Source organism: Uloborus diversus, chromosome 2 (genome assembly GCF_026930045.1).
Source record: "Uloborus diversus isolate 005 chromosome 2, Udiv.v.3.1, whole genome shotgun sequence".
NCBI classification, from domain to species: Eukaryota; Metazoa; Arthropoda; class Arachnida; order Araneae; family Uloboridae; genus Uloborus; species Uloborus diversus.
Window position 1 is genome coordinate 4,391,192 of NC_072732.1, and position 25,237 is coordinate 4,416,428.

Here is a 25,237-nt window from a genome sequence, read left to right on the forward strand (position 1 = left end):
CTTGAATTTCTTCCATTTGTTGTCCGTGCAAAAATGTAAATAGACAGCACCCCACGGTTTTTTGTATTACATTAAAATTAAGTGATTGGTCAACTACTATCATCCAAAGATTATTTTTCACTTTTTGGTTCATTTTGCTACGAAAGCGTGTTTTTTTTTTTTTTTTTTTCGTTTTTTAAACTATTATTTTATTCTACTTGAGACCACACCTCATATTAAAATGATTCTAGCGGTTCAGAAAATAACTAAAATTTGAAAATGTTCAACATTTTTTTTAATTACATGTGAAAACGAGAAAAAAGGAATGAAAATTAAAAACCAATGATTGATGTAATCATTACTTGATGCATGTTTTTTTTAATTGCATCAGTTTATCAGAAACCAATTCTGAATATTTAGCTCAATTTTTGACGTTCTCATTAAACGTGCTTTTCGATTTGTTGAGTTTAAAGAAGACCACGGGCCACACGTATCAACTTCACAGATCGTATGTGTCCCTCGAGCCGCAGGTTGGGTGCCACTGTTCTTATGGTATAACTTTTACACTGTTTCGATTCATTAGTATTCTTTTCGTGAAACATTTAGCGTAAACAAAAAATCTGAAAAGAAAACCTGAAATTTATTCAAAACTCTTGCTTTTAAAAACATACATAAATCAACTACTACGCACAAATTCGAAAAGAGAAAAAAAGGACATTGAAAAAAAAAAAGGTAAGTAATGATTCAAGATTGCAATCTTTGATTAAAAAACTTCAGAAACAAATTTGATTTTCTTTTTCGAACGCTTTACTAATTCTAAAATTTACCCTATGAATTAAAACAGTATGTTTCAAGTCTGAAAAATACGTTCCCTGATAATTCGATAAGTGGCGTGTGGGGGGGGGGGGCTAAGGATTCTGTCATTCCCATACAGCTTGACAAATATGGAAATTAATGCGGAAAAATTTTCATAATCATTCTTTTTCCGTTACTTTTATTTCGATTCACGTTTCTACAAATGAATTTATAATTTATCATACCAGTGTGTTTAATTAAATCAGGATAAATTTAATTGATTATTAAATTTACTGACTTCTGGTTAGAAAGTTAACGATGGTGTCGCAGCGGCCAATGAAGTTCTTAAACGTAATTTTCATAATCGACTTTTAAAATGTGAAGCAGAGGCTGAAATAGATCAAATGCTACAGAATATAGATTGCAAAAGATTAAAATAATCTTACTACTATTATATATGCGAAAGTTTGTCTGTATGGATGTATGGATGTTTGTTACTCTTTCACGCAAAAACTACTCAATGGATTTTGATGAAACTTCACAATAATATAGCTTATGCATCAGAATAACACATAGGGTAGTTTTCGTCCCATTATGGGGGGCAAAACCCCCTTTGGGAGGCAATAAAACACAATTTTAGTATAAATTCTCTAATATGGGGATGAAAAAATACTTGCACATATTAACATTATATGTCCATCGAAAGCTCTGATTTTTCTGCTGAAGATGGCACCTTTTCGTAATTTCTAAGTAGAATAAAAAACGAGTTATGAGCTTTTTAGTTCCATGTTCGAAGGCTTTCCTTAACTCAATACAATATTTAGTGTATCATCTCAACTCCCTGTCGATAGCGACTATTGTATTGTTGACTATCTTTGCTTTTCGTGACTGTTCAAGGCTTTTCTCAAGTCAAATCTTGAAGTAAGAGTTTTGCACAAGATTGGCAAATAATACATGGATTTGGCTGATTTTTTTTCCCATTTTAATGCAACTTTGAGGCAATTAATGGTTTTTTTTTTATTTATTTGTATTGACTGGGTATATTTAATCGATCAGCTGGAATCTAGCCAAGCTTTTTTTGTGGAATCATTTCAATAGCTAAGGCATTTGGCATTTTTTTCAACTGTCGCTGTTTTTGAAGCTAAAGACTACGCAGTACTGTGTTTCTCGGTTTTCACCATGTAACCGAATATCGCCATTTCTTTAATATTTCTTTAAATTTGTTAACACGTAAAATAATTCGCCAACTAATTCGCAAATTCATAAACAGTGCAAAAACTTCCATTACTTTGTCTTTGCACACTATTTCATACAATTGCCAAATTTTTACTGTTTATTGGAAACATTTCGGGGAGCATCATTGTTGATCCCATTTTGGGACGATTTCTACGGTAAGAAGTTATACACTATACAATAATTTAGATTGCCGGTGTAGCGCTGGATATTATGCATTTGATGGAGATCGGGATTATAAGGGAACTGTTTCACTTTATTTAAGAATAGTTGACCTCACTCGAATAGGTTTTGTTTTGGGAATTACCCATGACTTCTTTGCAACTCCTGAACGTTTTCGTGATTTATTTTTTGTGATTTTTGGGTGTCTTCTCAGTTTTGCCGACATTTCATTTACTCCCCTTCCCCCTAATTTTCAGTTTTAATCATACCTTTTGATACATTTAAGGGGACAGACAATTTGAAATGTCGACGAAACTAGAGACAAACAATTTTTTGGTAACTATTTGACTTCTGCCTGTAATGACCATTAACTTAAATCAATTGAAAAAAACTACATCAACGTGAGCGAAGCCGCGGGTAAGAGCTAGTACTGGAATATAACTGTTTTCAAAAGTAACAGTTTTGCTTTTATTCGAAAATATCATTTCAAGTCTAAGTCGTTTCTTTAAAATTGGAAGGGGGGTGGGGGCCTTGTTTTGGCACATTCCTCAAATTTTGAATAATTGTTTCATTTTGGTGAGTTCAGCCAGACTGCAGGAATTTCGCGCCCATTTGCCTGGTGCTGGCGGTAATGATGCGGTAATATTTGATGAACAAGAGCGCCAAATTCGAATCGCAACGTGATCCATAATTTGTTTTATCAATCCTGCAAATGCTTTTGATTTGCAGATTGATAATGCTGCGTTTCGAAGGAAAACGAAATGTTAATGATCCTACTGCATATCCTTCTTATGCATAAAAAGTAGCATGTGAAAGTATTTTAATAAATCAAATTTAGAAAACAAATAACGAATATAAAATTAACAAAATTTCGAGTTTCAGTGCATAAGGAAAGGAAATTTAGGCACAAAACACCGATTGTGTAGAAGATTTCGGTCGAAACTAAAATGCGCTAAAAGAGTCAACGCAAAAATTGTATGTGGTCATCCAATACTATACACGGACCCTCTTCCCCTGCCAATAAATTTTGAGCGGTGGCAGCATAGAGGGGAAGACGTCCCCCAAAACCTGTCAGCCGCTCCACGTAGAGGGGAAGGAAAACGCTACAGCTTTCTCTCTCTCCCTTCCGAAAGCTAGAAATTTTCTGTCTGATGAGTCCTCTTAACGGGGTCTGGAGGGGAACTTAATTCTGCCATAATCTTCTCCTGGCTGAATAAATAAACGATAACTTTTGTTGGGATTTGAATAAATGTATTCTTAGACACGCATTAGGTTCGAAGGAGGATATTCTGTTAGTGAAAAGGGCTTTAAGAAAATATTTGCTATACGCCCTGCTCTAAATGGGCCGAGTTTTTTTTCTTATGTCTTCTTTTTAACCCCTTCAGACCTGGTGTCCGGTATACCGGACATACACTTTAAACAGCTGCTAATCATTTAATAATTGATTTAATTAGTTGATTTTTTTTTGTAGTTGACTCTTTACATTCTACTTATTATAACCTGTGAAATAATTTTTCGTTTTGGGATTGACAACACCGACATATAAGGATTGAGAGATAGAGCTCATTTTTCCAACCATGGATTTTCATCTGAAAAACGAGGTTCTTTTCCCTGATTTTTTAAAAAATATATAATCTTTAATGAATCGTTTCAAACGCTTATATTATGTTTTATAATTGTTTGTAGAAGATTTTATAATGAAGTTTGTTTGGTATTTTATCGTTTTTGTATATGAAATATTGATTTCAAAAATATAAGTCCGGAATATTGGATGTGCCATAACTCTTTTAATATTTCTTCTACAAACTCAAAATTTTGTCTATAAGATACCCTTTACCATAGTACACTGTGTACCAAATATCAACATTTTTGGTCTAATATTTCATAATTCCGACTGAAGGGGTTAATCGAGACCTTTTTGAAGAAAAGATACAATGTTGTCATTTTTCTGACAAATGGTCTTCCTAATATATCATTTCAAACGATATATGATTCAATAAACCGAATTGATTTGTCGAATTGGTTGACTTCATCATTCGATTTAACGGTTTATAATGCTTTAAACGATTGGATGCTTTTAAAAAAGTTTGATATTGTCTACATTTCTCTCCCACCCCTTAACGTTTAGTTGACGCCAAAGATAACAGATATTTTCTCTTATATGGAGAAACTGGGACCTGATGGAAAAGAACATTAAACGTGGAAAAAACGTAGATTCGGGGGACGTAAAATCGGGGTTTCCTTATATATTCTAATTAATTGCATTTTCTTTGTTCTGTTATTTTTAAGGGGTCTAAGGACCCTTAACCTTCAAAATTTTCGACTTTCTGGAAAAAATATATGTTATGCATAATTTGATTCTGAACAATTTGATACCTTATTTTTTACCATACGCCAAAAACTTTTCAAGTTATCGTGAAAATGCGTAAACTTTCCCCGTAGAGATTTATGTTAACAGCAGCTGTTTAAGCATCTTTTTCTCAGGTGCCGGTTTCTTCGGTTTTCTCGTTTTGCGCGCATGATATCTCAGAAAGTTTTTTATATATTTCCGTAAAACTTTTTATACATGTTTGTCTGGTATATATTTATGATCTGAACCTAAGTTTTAACTAAAAATGAAAGGTAATATTAAAAAATATATTTTTTTTTGACCAAAATTTTGGAAATTTTTGATTATGACTTGTAAAATTTCCAAAAATAAATAAATAATTTGAAAAAAAATTAAACAAATTTAGGTTCAGGTCATAAATATAAACCAGACAAACAAGCATGAAAAGTATTACGGAAATATATAAGACACTTTCTGAGATATTATGCGCGCAAAACGAGAAAACCGAAGAAACCGGCACCTGAGAAAAAGAGGCTTAAACAGCTGCTGTTAACATAAAACTCTATGGAGAAAGTTTACGAATTTTTACAATAACTTGAAAAGTTTTTGGCGTATGGTAATAAATAAGGTATCAAATTGTTCAGAATTAAAATATGCATAACATATATTTTTTTCCAGAAAGTCGAAAATTTTGAAGGTTAAAGGTCCTTAGACTCCTTAAATGAAATCTTAAGAGACACGACGCCAAGTGCGTGCAGCAGCATTGGTTGCGTGTGCGTTGTTCCCAACAACTTGTGTTTTAAATCAAAGTGGTTCGTTCCTTTTCATCACAGCGCAGTTTCCGACACTCATTCTACTATTGATTTCATTCCTTATTTGATGTCCAAAGAAACTTCGTAACAAACAGCTTTTTATTTTCTCGATCTCTACACGGTTGGACTAGATTTTCTGCTTCCGAATAAAAGAGCATCGTTTGCAACGTTTTCTCTTCCTCCGTAATGAGCCAACTCTCTTGAAAGAACAAGAACATGAAAGAAAATTATCTTAAGAAACAATAATTTGATTAATGGTCGTATTCCCTGGAACTTCAACTTTCGACATTCCAAAGATTCTTTCGATATTAGGAACTGATTCAACATTTACTACTTGAGTCTTTGCTCGTTTTGTTTTCGTTTTTTGATTTCTTGTTCTAAAGTTCTTTTGAATCATTGAAAAAAAAAAAAAAAAAAAAAAAAACTCATATATTTATATCCAGAGGTTTTCCATATTTTATTTACCAGCTTTTTTAAATCGATTTCTACAGAGCATTTAAATCCTATTTTTCAATGTTCAACGTTATAAGTTTACTTTTATTACACAATTTTGTCGCATAGTTAAGTAATAATTTACGTTTTTGAATGCGGTAGGTTGTTCCTTCTTTTTTTACTTTATTAACCAACCATACAGATGTTATTAAATGGCAGGTTTTAACCCTTATGTTTTAATTTCATTACATTCCCGGTGTCTTTGTCAGAAGGCTGATTTTATGAAGCAGTGATTTTATTTGGCAGGTAACTAACATCATACATTTCAAAGGAAAAGAAAAGGGAAGAAAAGAAACAAAAATAAGGTAAAAAAAAAAGAAGAAGAAGAAGAAGAAAATAAAGAAGAATTAAAGAAAAATTAAATTTTTCATGACGATCAGCCTTTTTAAAAACAATTTAAAACTGCAAAACCTATTGCCAAGCAAGACTTAAGGCTAAATATTTTTTTGGGGCTACCGTATTCAAACTTTACGATTTTAGCTATTTGATAAAACAACTATAGCCATTGTCTAAAAAATTTTTGCTACTTGTGGGCTCCTAAATAGTGGGGGGCCCAGCCACGGCCTATTCAGTAAACAGGCCCTTCCTGCTGCAGCTTATTGCGGTTGATTTGAAACTTGTGGTAATAATATATAACTTCAGACAAATGAAGATCCAACTCTTTTCAGTCCATGACTATTCATTGGATGAATGAATAGGAGGTAGCCGTGAGCTCTAAGTGTGACCTCTCTAATCCATCACCATCTAAATAGTTCTTCGGAATGACGCCTGGAAACGAATCTCGAGCGAGTAGCGGTCATCCGCCCTTGCAATCACGCAACTAAATTTTAAATTTGGCGACCAAGCTCGCTCCGGGTCACGATCCCACGCTTAAGTTCTGACGCATTTTTTATTTCCGGATTCCAAAACTGTTGCCAAATTGAAGATGAAGAGAAAATTAGCTTTACGTCAAATTAACATGAGCAATTTCTCGCTCTGTTATGACTTTTATAAACTTGTTTTAAAGGAATTCAAAAGGTTTGATTATGGTTTCTGTGGCTGTTATTTTTGAAGTCAGGCACGACGAGGGGCCATGTCAGCCTAGTCGGAAACTAGGGGCCAGGGACTTGGGGGGCCCCGGCGACCACTGACGCAAAAGAAACAAAAAATTGAACTTTGACATCTTGAATTTAAATTATGTTTTTCGCAACCACGAGTGTGTATGTGTATGTAGACGTGTGTGTTTGTGTGTGGGGGATACGTGTATGTGTGTGTAGCGTGTGTGTGTGTGGGTAGTTGTGTGTATGTGTGGGGGAGTATGTGTATGTATGCGTATGTGTTTGTGTGTGTAGCTGTATGTGTAAGTGTAGGCAAGAAAAAAGAAGCTCAAGCCATTGATTATCCCAATTTCCTCAGAGTTCCCTCCAACTTCAATCAAGTTAGGAAGACTACTTCCATAGCCTATCTCAACTCAAATATTCTCCCACAGCCATCATCTTCTTTGACACTTTCTTCGCATGTACCTACATGTCCAGCTTCAGATGACCTGCTAGAGAACGACCAAGATGCAAAGGAAGAAGCAGCCTTCCTGCCACTATTCCAGTGTTGCCAGATTGGTGGAAATTTCTCCATTTTGGGGAAATCCGGTGCTCTCTGGGGAAATTTTGGGGAATGGGTTTTGAGGGGAATTCTTTGGGGACAAATTTTTTTTCTTGGGAAAAACCTGGGGGGGGGGGGGAATTGTGATTAAATTTGCGTCTTGACATCTGGTAGTTACATTCAAACAGCGTTGGTTTAGCTTTGCTCAACTTTATGGAATTTGTATTTCATATTATGTGGAATATTATGCTACGGAATTTGCATTAATAGTTTTGCGTGAGTTACTAGTTGATACGTGAAGCAGGCAAAAATGAGTGTATGAAGAATGTTCTTGGATAAATATATACAAAAATCATAGTTTAAATATACATACAGAAGCAGAGTAGTAAATGCGAGTAGAAAAAAAAATTTTGGTTATTTCTTATCTTTCGGTCAGGCGCTTCTATTCATGACTAGTGGCACCCGCACGGCTTTGCCCGTAGTAGAAAATTAAAGGTATTTTGGTTCCCCTGTATATTTACAAATAATGCATGATGAATTTCTAGCCAATTGGCTTGCCCACGTTACAGTTTCACATTATGGTAACTTGGTAATTTAGTCGTCCATCTTATGATAATTTTGCACGGGAAAATGTTCTTAAAATTGGAATAGAAAAAGAACAAAATCAAATTTTTGAAAAATCGCTTAAAGGTGCACACCCCCATGCTACAAACCGATTCTTTGCCAAATTTCATGAAAATCAGTCAAACGGTCTAGGTGCTATGCGCGCCACAGAGATCCTGACAGAGAGAGAGAGAGATCCGGAGAGAAACTTTCAGCTTTATTATTAGTAAAGATAAAAAAGATAAAGACAAAAAAAAGCGAAAATGGGAAGAAAAAAAGTTGGGGAATTTTATAAGAAAATTTGGCTATTTGGGGAAAAAACAAGAGACAAAAATATCAGAGAAAGTCGATTCATTTTATGAGAATATTAGTGGAAAAATAATTTTTGAATTTGGGGAATTTTGATAGAAAACATCGCTTTTTGGGGAAAAGTTGGAAGAGAATTGGGGAAATCTGGATTTGACCATCTGGCAACACTGCACTATTTCCCAAACTAAGTTATGTCTGAAACACTACCTCGGAAAGCCGGCTAAGTTCTCAACTGTTCTTCCACACACGCTAAGCTCCTTGATACTTTCTCCGTAGCTTCTCATTTATTTTCTCAGCTTTTTATCCTATTCAGATGCCAATCAAGAAAACAACCGGGAAACGAATGGGGAAGCTTCTTTTATGCCACATTTTAAGATTCTGTTTCATTATGAGTTTGCTAATTATTTTATTTTTTCCATACTTGACTTTTTCATTTCTTTCCACTGTTTCGTACAAAAATTAATGTCTCCAGTAATTTTTCGAACAAAACCAAAAGTGAATTTCAAAAGTATTCTGTAAAATGACATTAGCTATTTTTTAATTGTTCATGCGAAAGAGGTACGTTGTGAGACAGAAACTGTAAAAATGTATTGCATACATGTGTTTCGCGGTTTCATTGTATCTCTATTTTTAATGTTTCCAAGTTTTTTCGAGACACGACAAGCAGTAACAGTGAATTTTAACATGAACCGTAAGCGTAAGCTCCCCCCATTAGATCACAGGTTCTGTGTTGCTTTTATTTATGAGGCTAAAATTATTGTGTAAACTGTTTTAAATAAAATTTGAAGAAAGTACTATTTGTTTTCAAGTTTTATTTTCGTAAAATGTACGATATGCTGTCAAGCAGTTCACCTAAATTTTAAAAACTAATCGTTACTGCTACACATAAAAAGTATTTTTTTTTTCAGTCCTCGTATTTGTATCGAACTTAAAACGCAGTTTGTTATGGAAGTTATTTTTTATGTGTAAAAATTAGCTGCAATGAGTTACTTAGTTTATATAGATTCATTTTCATATGATTCTGACACAAAAAGTATTAAAAATAATTGTTAGGAATGAAAAAACAAGCAGTAACAAAATTTAAGTGAAATTGCTTGAAAGCATATCGTACATTTTACGAAAACACTATTCGAAATCAAATACGACACGTGATTTAGGAGGGGAAAAAATGTCGGGTAAGGTTTAATTACTGCACGGGTCTTGGAAATCGCTGTTGTGGGAAATAAAAATAATAAAAATATTTTGTTTCATTACACATTGAAAAGCTTAACAAATGTGTACATATTACGAAGTATTACGAATTTTTTCATTTGTACTATATTTTCTCCATGCATCTAATGGATTAATTGTATTTAGTTTTTAGAATTCTATCACATGTTTATAAATAGATGCTACGGATAACCAGTATTACAGTTGTTAGGTTGGGCCTTCAGTTAGTAACAGACCACCGGTCTAAATTTGTGTTAATCCGTTCTGGAGATCAGGGTGTTTGGATAAATTTTAAAAAGTTAAAATTGCCAGGGGCTACGCTGCCGGACCACGAACAGCCTGTGAAGAAATAGAACAATCATCGTCCGTCGAATGCGCTGAACACACGAAAGTGTCCATTTCCTACTTTGCATTTCCCTGATGATCCCCTAATTATCTCGTTTACTGAACTCGCCGCTTAAACTAGTTTAAATAATTCTCCTCCGGTAACCCAGATCCGCCGAAGGACCTCCACAACCGTTGAACCCTTTCGATCATCTCTGGACTCATCTTTCCGAACGCGATCGTTCTAAAGATAGAATTCTCGTTTTCGAACGCGAGTCTCGTTCTTTCCCTTTCTTTTCAGCCGATTCTTTCTTTTTTTTTTCCTTTTTCTCTTTTCGAAAGTGATCGATCTATTATTGAAAGGTCTTTAGGTCTCCAAAAGAGGTCCGTCCAGTTTCGGATATTGGAATTGAGTTTTGCGTTTCACAGCTTGTTTCTTTGTTGCAATTGTGAAGCTTCCTGACGATTGACGAATAGACGTTTTTCCGTTTTCTGAAACATTTATAAGCAGGCATGCAAACGCACACTCATACACATTTGTAGGTTTCTAGACTGCTATTGATGAAAAATGCAACAATGCAAGTTTTAATCAAAAATAATGGAGACAACCTCACCAATCAGAAATTTCTGGAAAACGAATTTCAATATATTTTTCCTTCTTACAAAAGAGACTATTGTAAGAGTTGGAATACTTGGAAAAAGTAAGTGAAAATCCTATTTGAGATTGGTAGCGATTGTAAAGAAATTTAAGTATCTGAAAGAGAAAGAAAATACTTAAACACGAAAAAGGTTATTTGATGAAATCAGTCTATTGCAGCAATGGCAGTAATAATTTGGTTCGTATTGGACAAAAAAAAAAAAAAAAGCGTTGCAGAAAAAATACCCTTAAAATAGCTAAATCAAAAAAAATGTTTTCTATACATCTTTTTCATCAAGAGTTTTTTCAACAAAGCTTATTTGAAGCAAATCCTCTCTAAGTGCGATATCTAGGTTTACCTTAAAATTTTCGTAAGCGCTAATGTTAGGTTTTTTTGAACTGTTCAAAATTGAACGAAAAACTGATCAAACAAAAAAATGAAAGGTGTGAAGGAGGTGTTCTCACCGAGATCTTTCGAACAAAAAACAGTTTGTTTGAATCGTACTATTCACGCAAAAGTTAGTAGGGGTAGACAAACAGACCGACCTAACTCTACTTTGCAATTTTTAATTTTCAATATTCCTTTAATTATCTTATTTATTTGTGATTTTTCATTTCGTTTTTAGCGATATTTTTGTGATGCATCTAAGCCTTCGCTCATACTTTTTTTCTTTCTTTCTTTAACTTTTACGGGAAAGTAGGCTAAAAAAAGAATAGGAATGAAAAGAAAAATGATACGTCCATCATCCAGCTTTGGACAATTATTTGAGTTTTGACACCATGAATACAAATTATGTTTTTTGCAATCATGAATTGCGATAGGACCCTACTCATTGGGTTTCTTGTCTCTACAAATGGAATGGTATGGAAATGGTTAATAAATTCGCTTCCGTCATATTATGACTGGTGATTTTCCAGATGGTAATATGAAGTATATCCATAAGAAAAGAAATGGTCATTAGCATACAGTAATAAAGATATAGTTATTACGACCAATTTGCAACCGTACACTTGTCACAAAGCTTATACTATTAGTTGTGTATATCGTTATGGCATTTTTATTTCTTATCAATCTTAAATAATGGTAATTAGTAATCTGGAAAATTTATATTTAGTTGAAGTTTTGCTTTTGAATTCATTTAAATAAGTGATTTTCCTGAAAAAAACCAGCTTTTACACAAAAATCTCGTTGTTTAAAATTAAATCTGCTTAAAATTAAGCCCTGAATGAACCGCAGACGATTTGTAACCATGACTACGAAAACTACTCTCTAAATAAATGTTAAAAACAACTAGGTAGACTTTTTCTCGTCGTCATCGTAATCTGGAAAGTCAAATGAATATAAAAAACAGTCAAGTGAGGATTAGTAGCAATTAATCATTGCTCAATTAAAAAAAAAAAAACGAGCTGATGTCTGCATCACATGACTTCCTTTTGCGCCAATTTAATGATAATAGCGCCTTGGAGTAAGCAAGGAAACATTAAATATTTTCACCCCTAGTTTCTTGCGAAACAAAAGAAAAAAAAAGTTTTACACAGATTTATTTCCCCATTTTTGGCAATTTTTTTGTGATTCAGTGGTGAACATTTTAAATATCACCAACATTGACCGAATTGAAACCAAATTTAAAAATTTAAAAAAAAAAATCGCCAAATTTATCGCCAAGTTGGCGACAAAACATGATGGCCAAAATCTTTCCGATATATCGCCAAGTGTTTGACAAATTGTAACACCACTTGAGTTAGCATTGAAATTAACAATGATTTCCCCTCAAAAAGGAGTAAAAGACCTTCTTAGGAACATCCGAATACAACGAAAAGAGAAGGTGCACAACGAGACCCCACTAGGAGTCTACGTACCCAATTTCAACTTTCTAGGACATACCGTTTTTGAGTTATGCGAGATACATACACACATACACACGTACATACGGACGTCACGAGGAAACTCGTTGTCATTAACTCGGGGATCGTCAAAATGAATATTTCGGGTGTCTGTACGTTCCTAAGCATATATCCACGTGTGGTCAGGTCGAAAAAAAAACTCGACATTCATTCGGGGTTGAGTAAAATGGAAATTAACGGCGATTTTTGAGTGAAAATTTTTTCGCGAATACGATACTTCCTTTTTTGTAAAAGGAAATAAAAAAGGTGATATTGTCGACACTGGATGCGTCATGTAACAGGAAAATGTCAAAATTCGTTGTGGACTACACGTCTATCCTCATGTATATCAGAAACACGAGGCCACTGAGAACCCTTAAGATGTTTTGCGGCGACTTGTATATGAAGCCTGTCGATGCAAACTCATTAATTCTCATTATTTATGCTCACTAATTGATTTAAAATGATTATTACATCAAAACAATTAGCAATGGATTTAGTCCTCATACAAGATTAATTACGAGAAAGGAATAACTTGTAATGATGAGAAAGAGCAGCATCATTAACCTCGATGTCAAGCAGCTATCTATTTCAGCCTCCATCCCAAGTATGGTAATGATTAAGAACTTTTTCTTTTCACCTAAGGAATCTTTACTAATAATAAAACTGAAAGTCTGGATCTTTGTGACGCGCATAGCGCCTAGACTGTTCAGCCGATTTTCATGAAATGTGGCACAAAATTGGTTTGTAGCATTGGAGTATGCTCCTCGAAGCGATTTTTCAAAAATTCGATTTAGTTCTTTTTCTATGATTCTATTTTGGATTTCATTCTTCTGCACTGCGCGAATTATCATAACATGGACGAGCAAATTATCATAACGTAGACGAGCAAATTAACGTAGCATATTGGCGAGAAATTCATCATCCATTATTTGTAAATATACAGGAAAAACCAAATGACTTTTTCATTTTCCACTACGGGCAAAGCCGTGAGGGTACCGCTAGTAAATAATAAAAATAAATTAAAGATTAAAAAGGTAATAATAGAGATAAAAAGGTTCGCCATTTACGAGGGTCAAGGGGGATCCATTGTCCCCCTTGGCTTGGAAAAACTAATGTCTTTACACATAAGGGAGCGTGTTTTGTTGTTGGTCGATAAAATTCTAAATGACAAGCGTGCAGATATAAAAATGAAATACGGAAAAAAATGCATATATTTCGAGCCCTAAACATTAACTATAAAATGTTTATGCAATTGTGTCATAGAAGATTATTTTTGATTTTTGAAAATTATTATGATTTGTAACCACAGTAATCTTAATAGTAAACGTTGCGTTTGTTTTCACACTAATACCTCTACCAGAGCTTTGAAGGATAATCCAGCCCTAGTGAGCAGTAATTCTACTGAAATGTTCACATTAGGATGGTGTGAAAGAAACTAAATTAAGAAATATTTGAAGACTATACGTGGAAGAGTAACTTCTAATCAAGCCTATTTCCTATTCCTATTCAGAGTCACAACTGACTACAACTGTATTTATGTCGAGGACTGCATACTAAGTGCCATGCCTCCATTATTTTATATATACCGACGGATGGCAGCACCATCACCGGATCGAACAGTTAATGAGAATTTAGAACTAGTCCAGGAGCTAATAGCTACCTGGTGCCAGCACCCCCAGAGGTATCGTTTCACTTGGAGGACATTGAGACCACGAGCATATTTAACGTCGCCCAGTCCCCTTTAATGACGACGGTGGGTCTTCGAACAGCTAGGATCGAACCCGAGACCCTCCTGCCCCGAGTCCAATCGATCAGGCTACCACCGCCCAATCAAGTATATTTACCATACAAAATTTCAGCTAAATCAAATAATATCTTTAGCTGCCCATTTGACTTTCAAATTTAAGTATTTAGGCAGACTTTTCACCTAACTGGCGAAAATCGGATGATAAAATGTAACTGTCTTCCATTTGAATCTACAAATGGTTGGAACTAAACCTAGAGAAATTAATACTTAATGTATAATTAGCTGAATGTAATAGGCAATTGTGAAATGGCCGTCAAATGTGCAAAAAGTTCACACATGCACATGCTCTGGTTTGTCCTTTATTTGCGTTCACTGCTATCAGCTGCGTTCTTTGCCCTAGTTGTCTTTCTTTAAAAAGTATTCTATTTGGTTGGAATTATTTCAAACTATTGAATGAAATAATTCCAACCAAAACTATTGAATCTGAGGACCTGAAAATGAAACTACTGAATCTGATGGTAAATCAAAATTGGGAATATTCGCTATAAGATATTAAGAACCGCTTACGCACCAACTTGTTATTATAAATTATGAATAATTTAGTAATATTAATAAAAGTACAATTTAAATTGCGTAACTATTTTTTTTTTTTAACTTAAACAGAGTAAAATAATATGAAACTACGTAAAAGGCATACATTTGTCGGAAAATTGCATACCCGTGGTTTATTATTTCAAGGAATCCCCTATTCAATGCAAAAGAAGTAATCTTATGGATGAAAAGACCATCTGACAAAAGCACTTTTAATTTTTAAATTCTAACGAAGACCAATTTAAACCAATTTAATTCAATCCTAAACAAAGTCTTTCGGAAAAATTTACAATTACAGAAACAGAGACGTTACAAAATATCACGTAAATGAGCACTAGCATTCAATGCATAATTACCTTCAGAATATAATATAATTTTATGCATTTAACTTTTTACTAGTCTAATGCTAAGTAGTTTTGATTTCATGTTTTTTAATTTATAATTTTTTTCACTGAAACATTTAGTATGTTTCCAATAGTTATTTGATATTTCACAACAATAAGTAACATTTTTCACCAATTTTCTTGCTCATTAAGTGTTTGTAAGTAAAAATTATGAATAGGCACTGTCCCGGTTGAAGCTGTTGGCACCAAAAGCCAATCATCGCCAGTTCTTTCAGGTATTCGCTTGCATACGAACTTTTCCGTGACTCCTTGCGTTGAACAGTGTTATGCTTATAAGGAAAACGCTTGTTGGCTTGATTGGGACCTGTTTCTATGAGGGTTTATCTGAATTTTCGTTTTTCAGTTTTTTTTTTTCGATTCCTTCCATAACTAACGATGGAGAAATTTCTTCAATTCACAGGGTTGCCACTCAATTTTGGAAAAAAAATTCCCTGTGTTTTTCTGTATGAAAATAAAACATTACAAACGAGCGAGCACTGATTATTTGGAAAAGAACATTAATATCTTGATAATTTCACCGCAGGGTAAAAAGACGAAACACAAATTTCTAAATAAATAAGGGAAAATAAATACGAATCCATAATAACTGAAATAATAGCATGGTGATTGAATATATTCAACTTTTGATTCAAAAAAAAAAAACTTCTCTTAGCCATGGACCTAAAAGTGTATAAGTGACCCAGAACAATGATTATTGATGACTAATTTCATACACTCTAAATTATCATGAAATTCAATATTCTATTTTTATGATAAATATTTTAATATTTACTTTTAAAAAAAAAAACTTTCAAGCAAAATTACCATTTTTTATTTTACTTTATTTCTGAACTTTATTAATATTCTCATTATAATTATTACTATTTATTTAATTTTTGGTAGTTTATCTATTTTTGAATTGATTTTTGTAACTTTAATTTAAGAAGGAAAAAAAAATGCCCTGTATTTTCCAGGTTTTTGAGGAAATTTTCGAAATTCCCTGGATTTTCCCTGTTTTTTTGTTGATTTTTGAATTCCCTGTGTTTTCCCTGTTTCTTCAGGTTTCCCTGTGGCGTGGCAACCCTGATTCAATATTAACAAATTTAACTTGTTGTTTCCTTCCGTTCTTCAGTATAGCACATTTACCCGTGGAACGCCATTCCATTCTTGAATTTTGAAGCTCGGTTTTTCACCAGTTTAAAGTTAGGCGATGAGGTGAGAAGATATTAAAATTATATTTAACATCTCACATGATCACACAACATAGCATGTAAGCTGGTGATTTTCCATACCTTAAACTTCCACCGACTCTGCATTGGTCAAAGAGGCCAATGCCTAATCACCACGCCACTCTGCTAAACGTATTAAAGTCTGCTTATATAAAATTCTACTTCTTCCGAAATCACCTTCTTTTAGCAAGATTACTGCACTTCTGCTGATAAACACAATAATATTTCCGCGTTCCATTGAGCCAAGCAACATTTCTGCTATTTGCGCTTTAATAATGTTGATCCTCTCATTCAATGTTTTCGTTTTACCAAAAACAAACACTTAACTTCTTAAACCTCTTTCTGTTTACATCATTTATGCCTTCCCTCGAGGAATTTCTATTAAAGACTTGTTTCAAGACACATTTCATAGATTCAAATGATACGGTATATGTCGGATTTTAATCATCCAGAAAGCAAATGTGATGCTATCATTAATGTTGTTTACCAAACAACGAAATTTCTCCCTCAATAACTGCCAGGTAATTTGTTCTAACTCCACAGTTCAAGTCCTTTCCAGAAATAAGCTGGCCATCAGACAGACCCGTTCTACGGGTAAAACAAATAGCAAGAATCTTTGAACATGGCGATTGGCGTAGGTTCTAGAAGTAATGGGTGCAGCTGCTCAGAATGGCGTAAATCTCACCCCTTGGGCACGGAATGGCGGGAAAAGTTGCATTCTAAACGAACGGGAAATGCCCTGGGCGAGAGGGTTTTGTTTTAGGTAGTTCGTTTACATTGTGTTGACTCATCTAGATTTATGGCTTGAGGAAAAGGGTGTAGGAGGGTGCGGCTGAGGGGGTTTATGATTTTAATTGGACGTTTTTATGGCGCAGTGTGTGCAATAAAAGTTCTCAGATTTAATGAAAAAAACTCTGCGTTGCGGGTTTTTTTTTTTTTTTTTTGTCGTCTTAGTTATTTAGTAAATGGAAAAGGAAGGTGGGAGAAGACGAGCAGGCAAACACCAGGATTGAACATCTCTCTTTCGTTCCCACGCCACAACCACTACTCCATGTTGGTCTGGGTTTGATCCCCGACATGGGAAGAACCTACCGATTCACCAGCGATATATGACAATTTTAAAGTATCGTGTGAAAAGTTTAAGTACTATCCCTGCTTTTGAATTTTGGATGAATGGTCATTAGATTTTTTAATGAACTTAGCTATATCGCGTTTCCGAATAAATCGCAGTTTACCCCTCAACAAGCGCAATTCAACGAGAGGCGACTTTACACATATATCTCTGTCTTTCTTAAAATAAAATTTTTAATTTATGTCGATTCCAAAAAAAAAATTTCATTTTGGTTTAAAACTCCAAGTACGCATCTGGTTCTATTGGAAAATTCTTCTGTAGTCCCTTACTCTTTGTGTGTCACTATTTTTGTTTGGGAGAGACAGATCGAGAGAATTCGAGAGCCTTCCGCTTGCATAGTCCTGCACCCACCACATTCTTTCCCTATCAACGAAAAAGTACCTTGATACAGTCGAACCTCCATATATCGAGCTTCCACATAACAAAATTTTCTATATATCGAAATAGCAGCAAATTTCTATGTTCATTACATAGAAAAATTGTTTCTCTATATCGAAAAAATTTCTACAAATCGAAATTTTTTTCGAGACATTCGTAGATATTTTTTCCACTTTAGATTGTTTGTCTCATGAAAAGTGAAGGTTAGGGGAGAATAGTATGTTCACTAAAGGGTGCTACGAAACTCCGAAAGAATCTGGGGTTGAAAGGTGTGTATATAGGTCGTTGTTCCGTTCTGGAGTTCTTAAATTCCCTCAAGTTTATTTCAAATCTAAGTTGTAACTACTAACATTGTAAAATCAGTTTCAAGTTAGCCCTTTTGTCTGTTGATTATCATTCCTAGTCTTTTTAGCTGCAGTAAAAATCATTCAAGTTAAGCAGATTGATTTTTTACTTTTCTCGCGTTTACATCGTCAAAACAAAAATCCCCTATTGTTGCGGATCAGGTTAAATTGCCGAAGAATGAAGATGAATGAAGGCGCAAAAATGTGATTTCTGTTATTTTTTAATTATTAACTTTCTTTTAATCCGATGTTCGTATCAATTAGATATTAGGTTTATATACACGAAAACTGTGATAGGGATGAGCTTTAATTTTAATGTTTTAGGAGATTTTTAGGATAATATAAGATCGTTTCTGTAGATCGAAGTTTCTATATATCGAAGTTTCCCCCGGTAATTTGCGACTTCGATCTATGGAGGTCCGACTGTATTTGTTTTCCTGTAAATGATCCTCTTAACGCCATCAATACAATTACAGTAATCCCACATTACAACGGATGTTCAACGTCGCTTTGCTGTAATCGCAGCTGTTTTGCTCCATGAATAACGGTTGCATTCAACAAAAAAAACAACATTCAACAACGGAACCATCATTCGAAAATATTTCCTCCATAGAACACTAATGGGTTGGTAGTGAAAGGTTATCTCAAATGATGTTTTGATAACTACTTCCATTTTCATCCGTTGTCTAAACTGCCAATCGTTAACTGACTGAATTACTGGAATTGCAGTTGCAGTGTTATTGTAAATGCATTTGTTTTCTGATCGGTTGTGAGTTTATTTCTATATTTGGTCTTATTTCAAGTAATAGATCCTCTTAGAGTTCAAAATTACATGTTCAAAAGGTTGCATTAACCATTTTTAGGTGAAAGAAATTTATTTCTAATATTTATTTATTGATTTCTAGTCATAATGCGGAAAGCATTTGGAAGTTTAAATATTTGTAGGAGCTTAAATATATCATTTGATTTCTTAATCTATGTTATTTCATGTAGATAATTTTTTTTTATTTGCGAAATTGAGAGTAATGGTCATGAAAAATAGAAAAATGTGTGTGTTCAACGTATTTTCCACTCAAATAATTCACACTTCATTTTCTAACACTGAGAACGACGGCGATTTTTAAGACCAACACTTGCGTTTTCCCCTTACAATTGAAAATTTCCTTATTACCCGATGAATTCTTGCAAAAGTGTATCATGTTTCTTCGAAGACACACCCAAAATCATTATATTATGCTAATATATTTTATTACAATTAATCTTATTGTATTAGAAAATGAAATTCCGTTTAAGGAGATAAATAAAAAAATGAATTAACAAAAATTTCACTCAAAACTAACGAATTTTATTTGCCGAAATGAATGATTGATGTGTGTATGTATGCTTTACTTAAGCTTGAAAGTAGCAAAAAAAAAATGTTCAACACTATTGACAGATCTTTTAAGGTTTTCGTTTGTTAATTTTATACACAAGTTTTTACCTCATTTAGCTGCTGGTTAAAATGTCATCCGCCAACAAATTTTTATTTCATCCCAAAACTTATGAGTGTTATCAATCTCTCAACCACTCGTTTTTTACTGTTCGTTTTCTTCCTATTTATTTCTGCAATCCATTAAACTGTTAGACTGTGAACAGAAAACTGATTCTATTTCACATTAGCGCTCATCATCTAAAAGATGGTATTTCAAAATATATTGGTGTCTTTATGCTGATATTTCACTTTAAAAATACGATATAAATTACTAGTTTTTGTGTTTTCCTCATAAATATCCAAAATGCGTTTAGGAAACACGGACTTGGGATTTTACTTTATTATTCAAGCACGTTATGTGGGAAATCAGCAATGAATAATTCAACCAGTTTACATGTGAAAAAATAAATAGGCATTACCTTTTTATTTATTGGTAACTATTCTTATTACCGGGCTAAAACTGAAACATTATATTTCAATAATTGTTTCAGACACTTTTAAATGTCTGAAACAATTATTGAAATTATTGAAAATGTATTAATGTTACTGTTATCACATATTGTATTTCATTTGCTGCTACTTTTTCTTCCAGCTACATTTCTGCCTCCTGTGGCTCTTCTGGACCTATTTGTCTCAGGCAAATGGTGAACGTTACCTAGAAGAAGAAATGGCGGCATATGAAGAAACCAAATCTGTTCCTTATCGAGCATCGTATCAGTCTCCTTTCAGCTCTACGAACCAAAATGCTGATACTCGACCGTGGTACTCGACGTTAGGACAGAAATCGCTCAACACCAACTTTCAACAGTCTGTTCCTGTTACTAATTCAGGAAATCAGCAAGTGCTATCAAGTGGAATGTCTGTTCAGTCTAGAGGATCGGACGGAAGAGCTTTCAGAAGCAATCAGCAACAATTGGCAATGCACTCAACAAAAACAAACTATCCGCAACAATATAGTCGAAGCAATGCTCCCACAACCGGCACTTCAAAACGCAATGAAGCATCCTTGATGCAGTTCAGTACATCACAACTTTTATCTTCCAACTTCCAGAATCCCCAAGTCTTGCAAGCTGAGGTTGGAAGTGCGAATACGAAAAGCATTTCTTCTTCAGAAGATGAAAGTAAACAGAAACACGTCAAAAAGATCCCTCTGGTGTTAATAACCATTCAGAAACATAATAGTAAGTCGCATGGTGGGAAATCTAAGGCTAATGTTGATCAGCAAAGTTCCAGTAAAGCTAGTGATAGGGTTCCTCAATCAACTTTCGATAACGTACCTGCATTGAATGTACAAGATGGCTCCAGTGCAAACGCTCAAAATCTTGGTTCAGGAGGTGGACAAAGTTATCCATATTCTGTGCTATCTGAACCTAGGACAAAGTCAGCACCTACTGGAACTTCAATGAGACCTAGAGATTCATCCAGTGGGTTCCCCAGGTATCCTGGAGTGTCAAGCGAGTGGACACCAATTGATAAAAATGGTGTGCGTTTCGATGATGATGTCGGAACTATCATCATCCAACAAACTCTAACCGGATACGAAAATGTCAATACGAATTCTGGAAATACAAGAAGTCTCAATATTCAAAATCCTACCAATCAATTTCAAAATGATCCTTCTAAAGTGACAAGCCAAGACCTAACGCCAGAGCCGAAATTTATCTCACAGAGCACTTTAGATTCACGATCAGTTCCAACTACTTCAGATGCGCTTAACAGGGAATCAGCGTTTTCAAACTCAAATTCCATAAACCAAGTTTCATTTAATCAAAACAGACCGAGTACTAGCAATTTACTAAATCCAAGAGTCGTCCAAACCAGTATTAATGTAGGATTAAGCAACCCAGAAATTCAAACTGGCAATGTTCAACAACTCATGAATATGCAGCAAAACTCTGGAATTATTGCCCAACAGCAAATTTCTGGGGTTAGTAACTTTCAGCAGCTCACACCAAATCAACAACCGCAAACAAATAACCCAGTTACTCAAGTTCAATTTACTGGAGCTAGCAATCCACAGCAAAACAATGAAATAAGAAATTCACAACAAGTTTTTACTACGGGCACAGGACAAAGTTTTTCTCCAGTTACCTTTATGCAACACAACAGTAACCAGCAGCAGCAATCTCTGCCAAGTAAGCTTAATACAGGAACCATCAATCAACAACAGTTCACCACAATGGGCAGTCAACAACAGAATACGGGAACAATCAAAACTCAAATTACAGACATCAGAAATCAACAGCAGAATTTGGGGAACATTAATCAAGTAATTTTCGGATCAGGTCAGAATCAGCAAGTGCAAAGACCAAGCAGTCAATCCTTTTTCCAAGGATCATCAGGACAGACAGTGAATAACCAGCAACAAGGTAATAGCTTAGCAATGGGACACTCAGCAACTCAACAAGCCGTTGGATCGCCCCCTTCCAACAGTTTTCAGCGAAATACATTTTCTTCAGTCCCCTCTTCGCTTCCCGTTACTTCTGGGCAACAAATTGTGCAGAGACAAATTAATAACATTTCATTTAGAACTAGTAATTCTACTTCTTCTCAAAACTTTGTTCCTAGCCAGTCGATTCCAGATCAAGGGTTTTTTGTTGGTCAACAACATGTGGTTGCAAACTTTCAGATGCCAGTTACTACAGCACAAAATAATAACAACGTCATTTTCCCCACCAATAGTATGGTTATAGATGCTGCAGGAAGAGGACAAACACAGGCTGGCCAGAACGTTAACCAACAAAGTTCAGTTCTTTCAAATACCGATGGCAGAAATCTTGTTCAACAAAGAATTCCGGATCAGCCAACGTCTAATCAAAGGCCTATTGCTACTTCAGGACTTCATGTCAACGTGATAATGGGATCCTCCACACCTAGTAGTCAAACTGGGAGCAACAGTCAAAATTTTAATCTTCAGCAGACTATGGTTCCTGCTTTTGGATCACCTGGAAGCTCGACGCTAAGAACTGTCGGGAATACCGGAGGAATGTTATTTTCTATGAGTAACCCCTCAAGCATGGGTTCTTTCATTCAGTCCCCTCAACGCAGCACTTTACCACAGCAGCCTGCGCAACGCTTCAACTCAGTAGCGCAAAATGCGATTTCTCAAACGTCAATAGATTCTGGTGCTAGCTTCACATCAGCTAACCAACAGAATTTTGGATCCGCAGAAACACAAGCAACTTTCTTGGAAACTGGACCAGGGGTAAAAGTTTCTACCAACACAGCACTGGTGAAGAACCTAGAAGATAGTCAAGAATCAGGGGCTAGTTCAACAGGTTCACTAACAAATCAAGGTCAGTTCCGACATAGCTCATCTCATGGTGGGTACATTCGAAACATTATGTTTCCTAATAAGAGGACTTATTTCAATAACAATTTTTCCTCATTTTCAGATGTATCTGGAGAGAGTGCAAGCCAGCAGCAACAGGACGACACTGAAGACAAATCAGAACCAGAAGCTCTTCTGCTAGTCCTAGTTTCCACAAAGCGGGCATTTAAACATCGCAGGGAGGACGACCTCGAGGAAGGTTATGAGTCTGCACCCCAAGAACTAGTCGAGCTCCTGAGCCAGGAATCGAACGCTAAGATGATTCTGGATTCATTTCACGAAGCAACTCATGGTGCTTATTTGAAAGACAGGACTGAAGAAGACAACGAGAAAAACGTTGATGATGAAGATGATTAGTTTGTCTGTTTTTCGGCAAGTACTACAGAATGTGTGAGGATGATGAGTTAAGGGATACATCCAATGAAAATTCGATCTTGTGTTTATGGTCAGTTCATTTTGTGATACATCATCATTTGGCGCAATATAAATTGGAGTGTTCCCCTTGATTCTGCTGAAGAACCCACCAAGTGATAAGCCAAGTGCTTACCTTTGCAAGATACAATATATGGGAAAATCAATGTTATTAAAACATTAATTTCAAAATTATTGCAGACACGTGTCTTAGGGTGACAAGGAGCATCTCTATCAATGAATGAATGAAGTTACGAGTTTCGAAATGCAAGTCATCCTAAATAAACCGAAATTTCATTCCAAGCCAATAGCATTGATTTTCTTATTTATTAAACATGCAAGTGTTGATTGGCTAAGGATACGATTGCTTTGTGTATGAAGTCAAATCATTTGAAAAATATGCTTTGGGATGATAATAGAGGAAAGGACAGAATAACACAGCATTAAGGTTATACAAATTGCATAAATTTTAAATTTTTACAATTTTTTTTTTTAAATGTTTTGCAGATTTTGAGTTAATAGTAATCAAACAAAATCAAAATTTCAAAATAATCTTCATAAATATCAACAGTATTGTGTTGAAACAGCACTAAATTGCACGCGTTTGAGTTGAAAATTGTTTGCAATCAAATTACATGCAGTATTTCACAATTTGAAGAAACCTCATTTACTTTTTAATGTAGCAACGTACTAAATATTTATATAACAAGGAAAAATGATCAAACTCAATTGAACAAACAACACAGATAACTACAAGTACATTTTTATTTTATACCACCTTCAGAATTGAAATAAGTTTCCTCTATTTGGTTCCTATAACTATAGTTAATCTATGCCGTAAAAGATTTGCATTCCTGTAGCTTTAGTTAATCTGAGTTGTAAATGATTTCTGACTGTCGTTTAAATGGCTTATATTTTGTCTCTTGTTCATCATATATGTTTTCATCTTTGTAAATAAATGCATTAAACAAATTTAAAAAAATGATTTGATTATTATCGACTATGATTCTTATTCACGAACATTGTTGACTAAATTTTTCGATATCGTTTCGTTTGTTGTGCTTCAGCAAAGTACCGAAGTTCGTAGAGCTTATCACAGATACATCAGGACATTGCTAACTGTTCGCTCTGCAGACGAGTAAACTAGTTGAAAGTCAACTCGGTTTAGATTTAAGTGTTGTGGATCTGTTGTTTGAATAAAGTTCGCTTATTGGAAGAAAAGTTGATTCGAGTAAGTTGCACCGTGTGGAGGACAAGGAAAAGCGCCTTTCGAAAAAGGTGCCTGTCAACTAGTTGATGATTCACTGCATGTGATGATTCAGTACATGTGGATTCACTACAATGATGATACACTACATGCAAGCAATATTAAAACTAAACAATATTAGGATGACCGTAAAGTAATGCCGTCTTTTAAAACAACTTGTTAACCAGTTTTGATCAATGGTGTAAATGCCCGCGTTTTCTATAAGCTTTTGCCTTTTAGAGTACATTTTCAATTTTCTATAGATCAGTTAGTCTTGGAGCAAAATATCTGAACGGGGCATTTTGTATTTTAGCAAAATTGAAGAACTTTTCGTTCCATAGAAGTGCTCTAGCGATTTGAATAAAGGGAAATCAGGTGATGCAATGTAGAGAGAGTATATTGTAACCCTTTGGAAATAGAATGGTTCTGGACATGATTAAGCAGGACCACACTGCTCAAGACATACACAGAAGAAGAAATTATGAATTTCGGAGGGTGGCTTTTCCCATCATACTCGCCCGATATTGCACCATTTGATTTCCTTTCATTTCAAACGCCACGTGATAAAAAAACTTTTCATTTACTTATTTAGAAACTAAACAGCTTCACATACATAGAGGACTGC

At 34.7% G+C, this 25,237-nt stretch overlaps 1 protein-coding gene across 1 annotated transcript; it reads left to right on the top strand.

Moving 5' to 3' along the window:
• Nucleotides 1-16,949: 16,949 nt before the first annotated feature.
• On the top strand, nucleotides 16,950-23,312 carry LOC129217761 (probable serine/threonine-protein kinase DDB_G0282963). The gene is made up of 4 exons (XM_054852102.1): nucleotides 16,950-16,973; nucleotides 20,217-21,380; nucleotides 22,254-22,920; nucleotides 23,020-23,312. The coding sequence occupies exons 1-4, from the start codon at nucleotides 16,950-16,952 to the stop codon at nucleotides 23,310-23,312; spliced, it is 2,148 nt and encodes a 715-aa protein (XP_054708077.1).
• The last annotated feature ends 1,925 nt before the right edge of the window (nucleotides 23,313-25,237 follow it).

Coding starts and splice junctions, on each gene's coding strand:
- LOC129217761 (XM_054852102.1), top strand. CDS start 16,950: ATGGGTGCAGCTGCTCAGAATGGC. Junction 21,381..22,253: donor ACTCAAATTCCATAAACCAA/GTTTCATTTAAT, acceptor GCAAACTTTCAG/ATGCCAGTTACTACAGCACA. Junction 22,921..23,019: donor AGGTTCACTAACAAATCAAG/GTCAGTTCCGAC, acceptor CCTCATTTTCAG/ATGTATCTGGAGAGAGTGCA.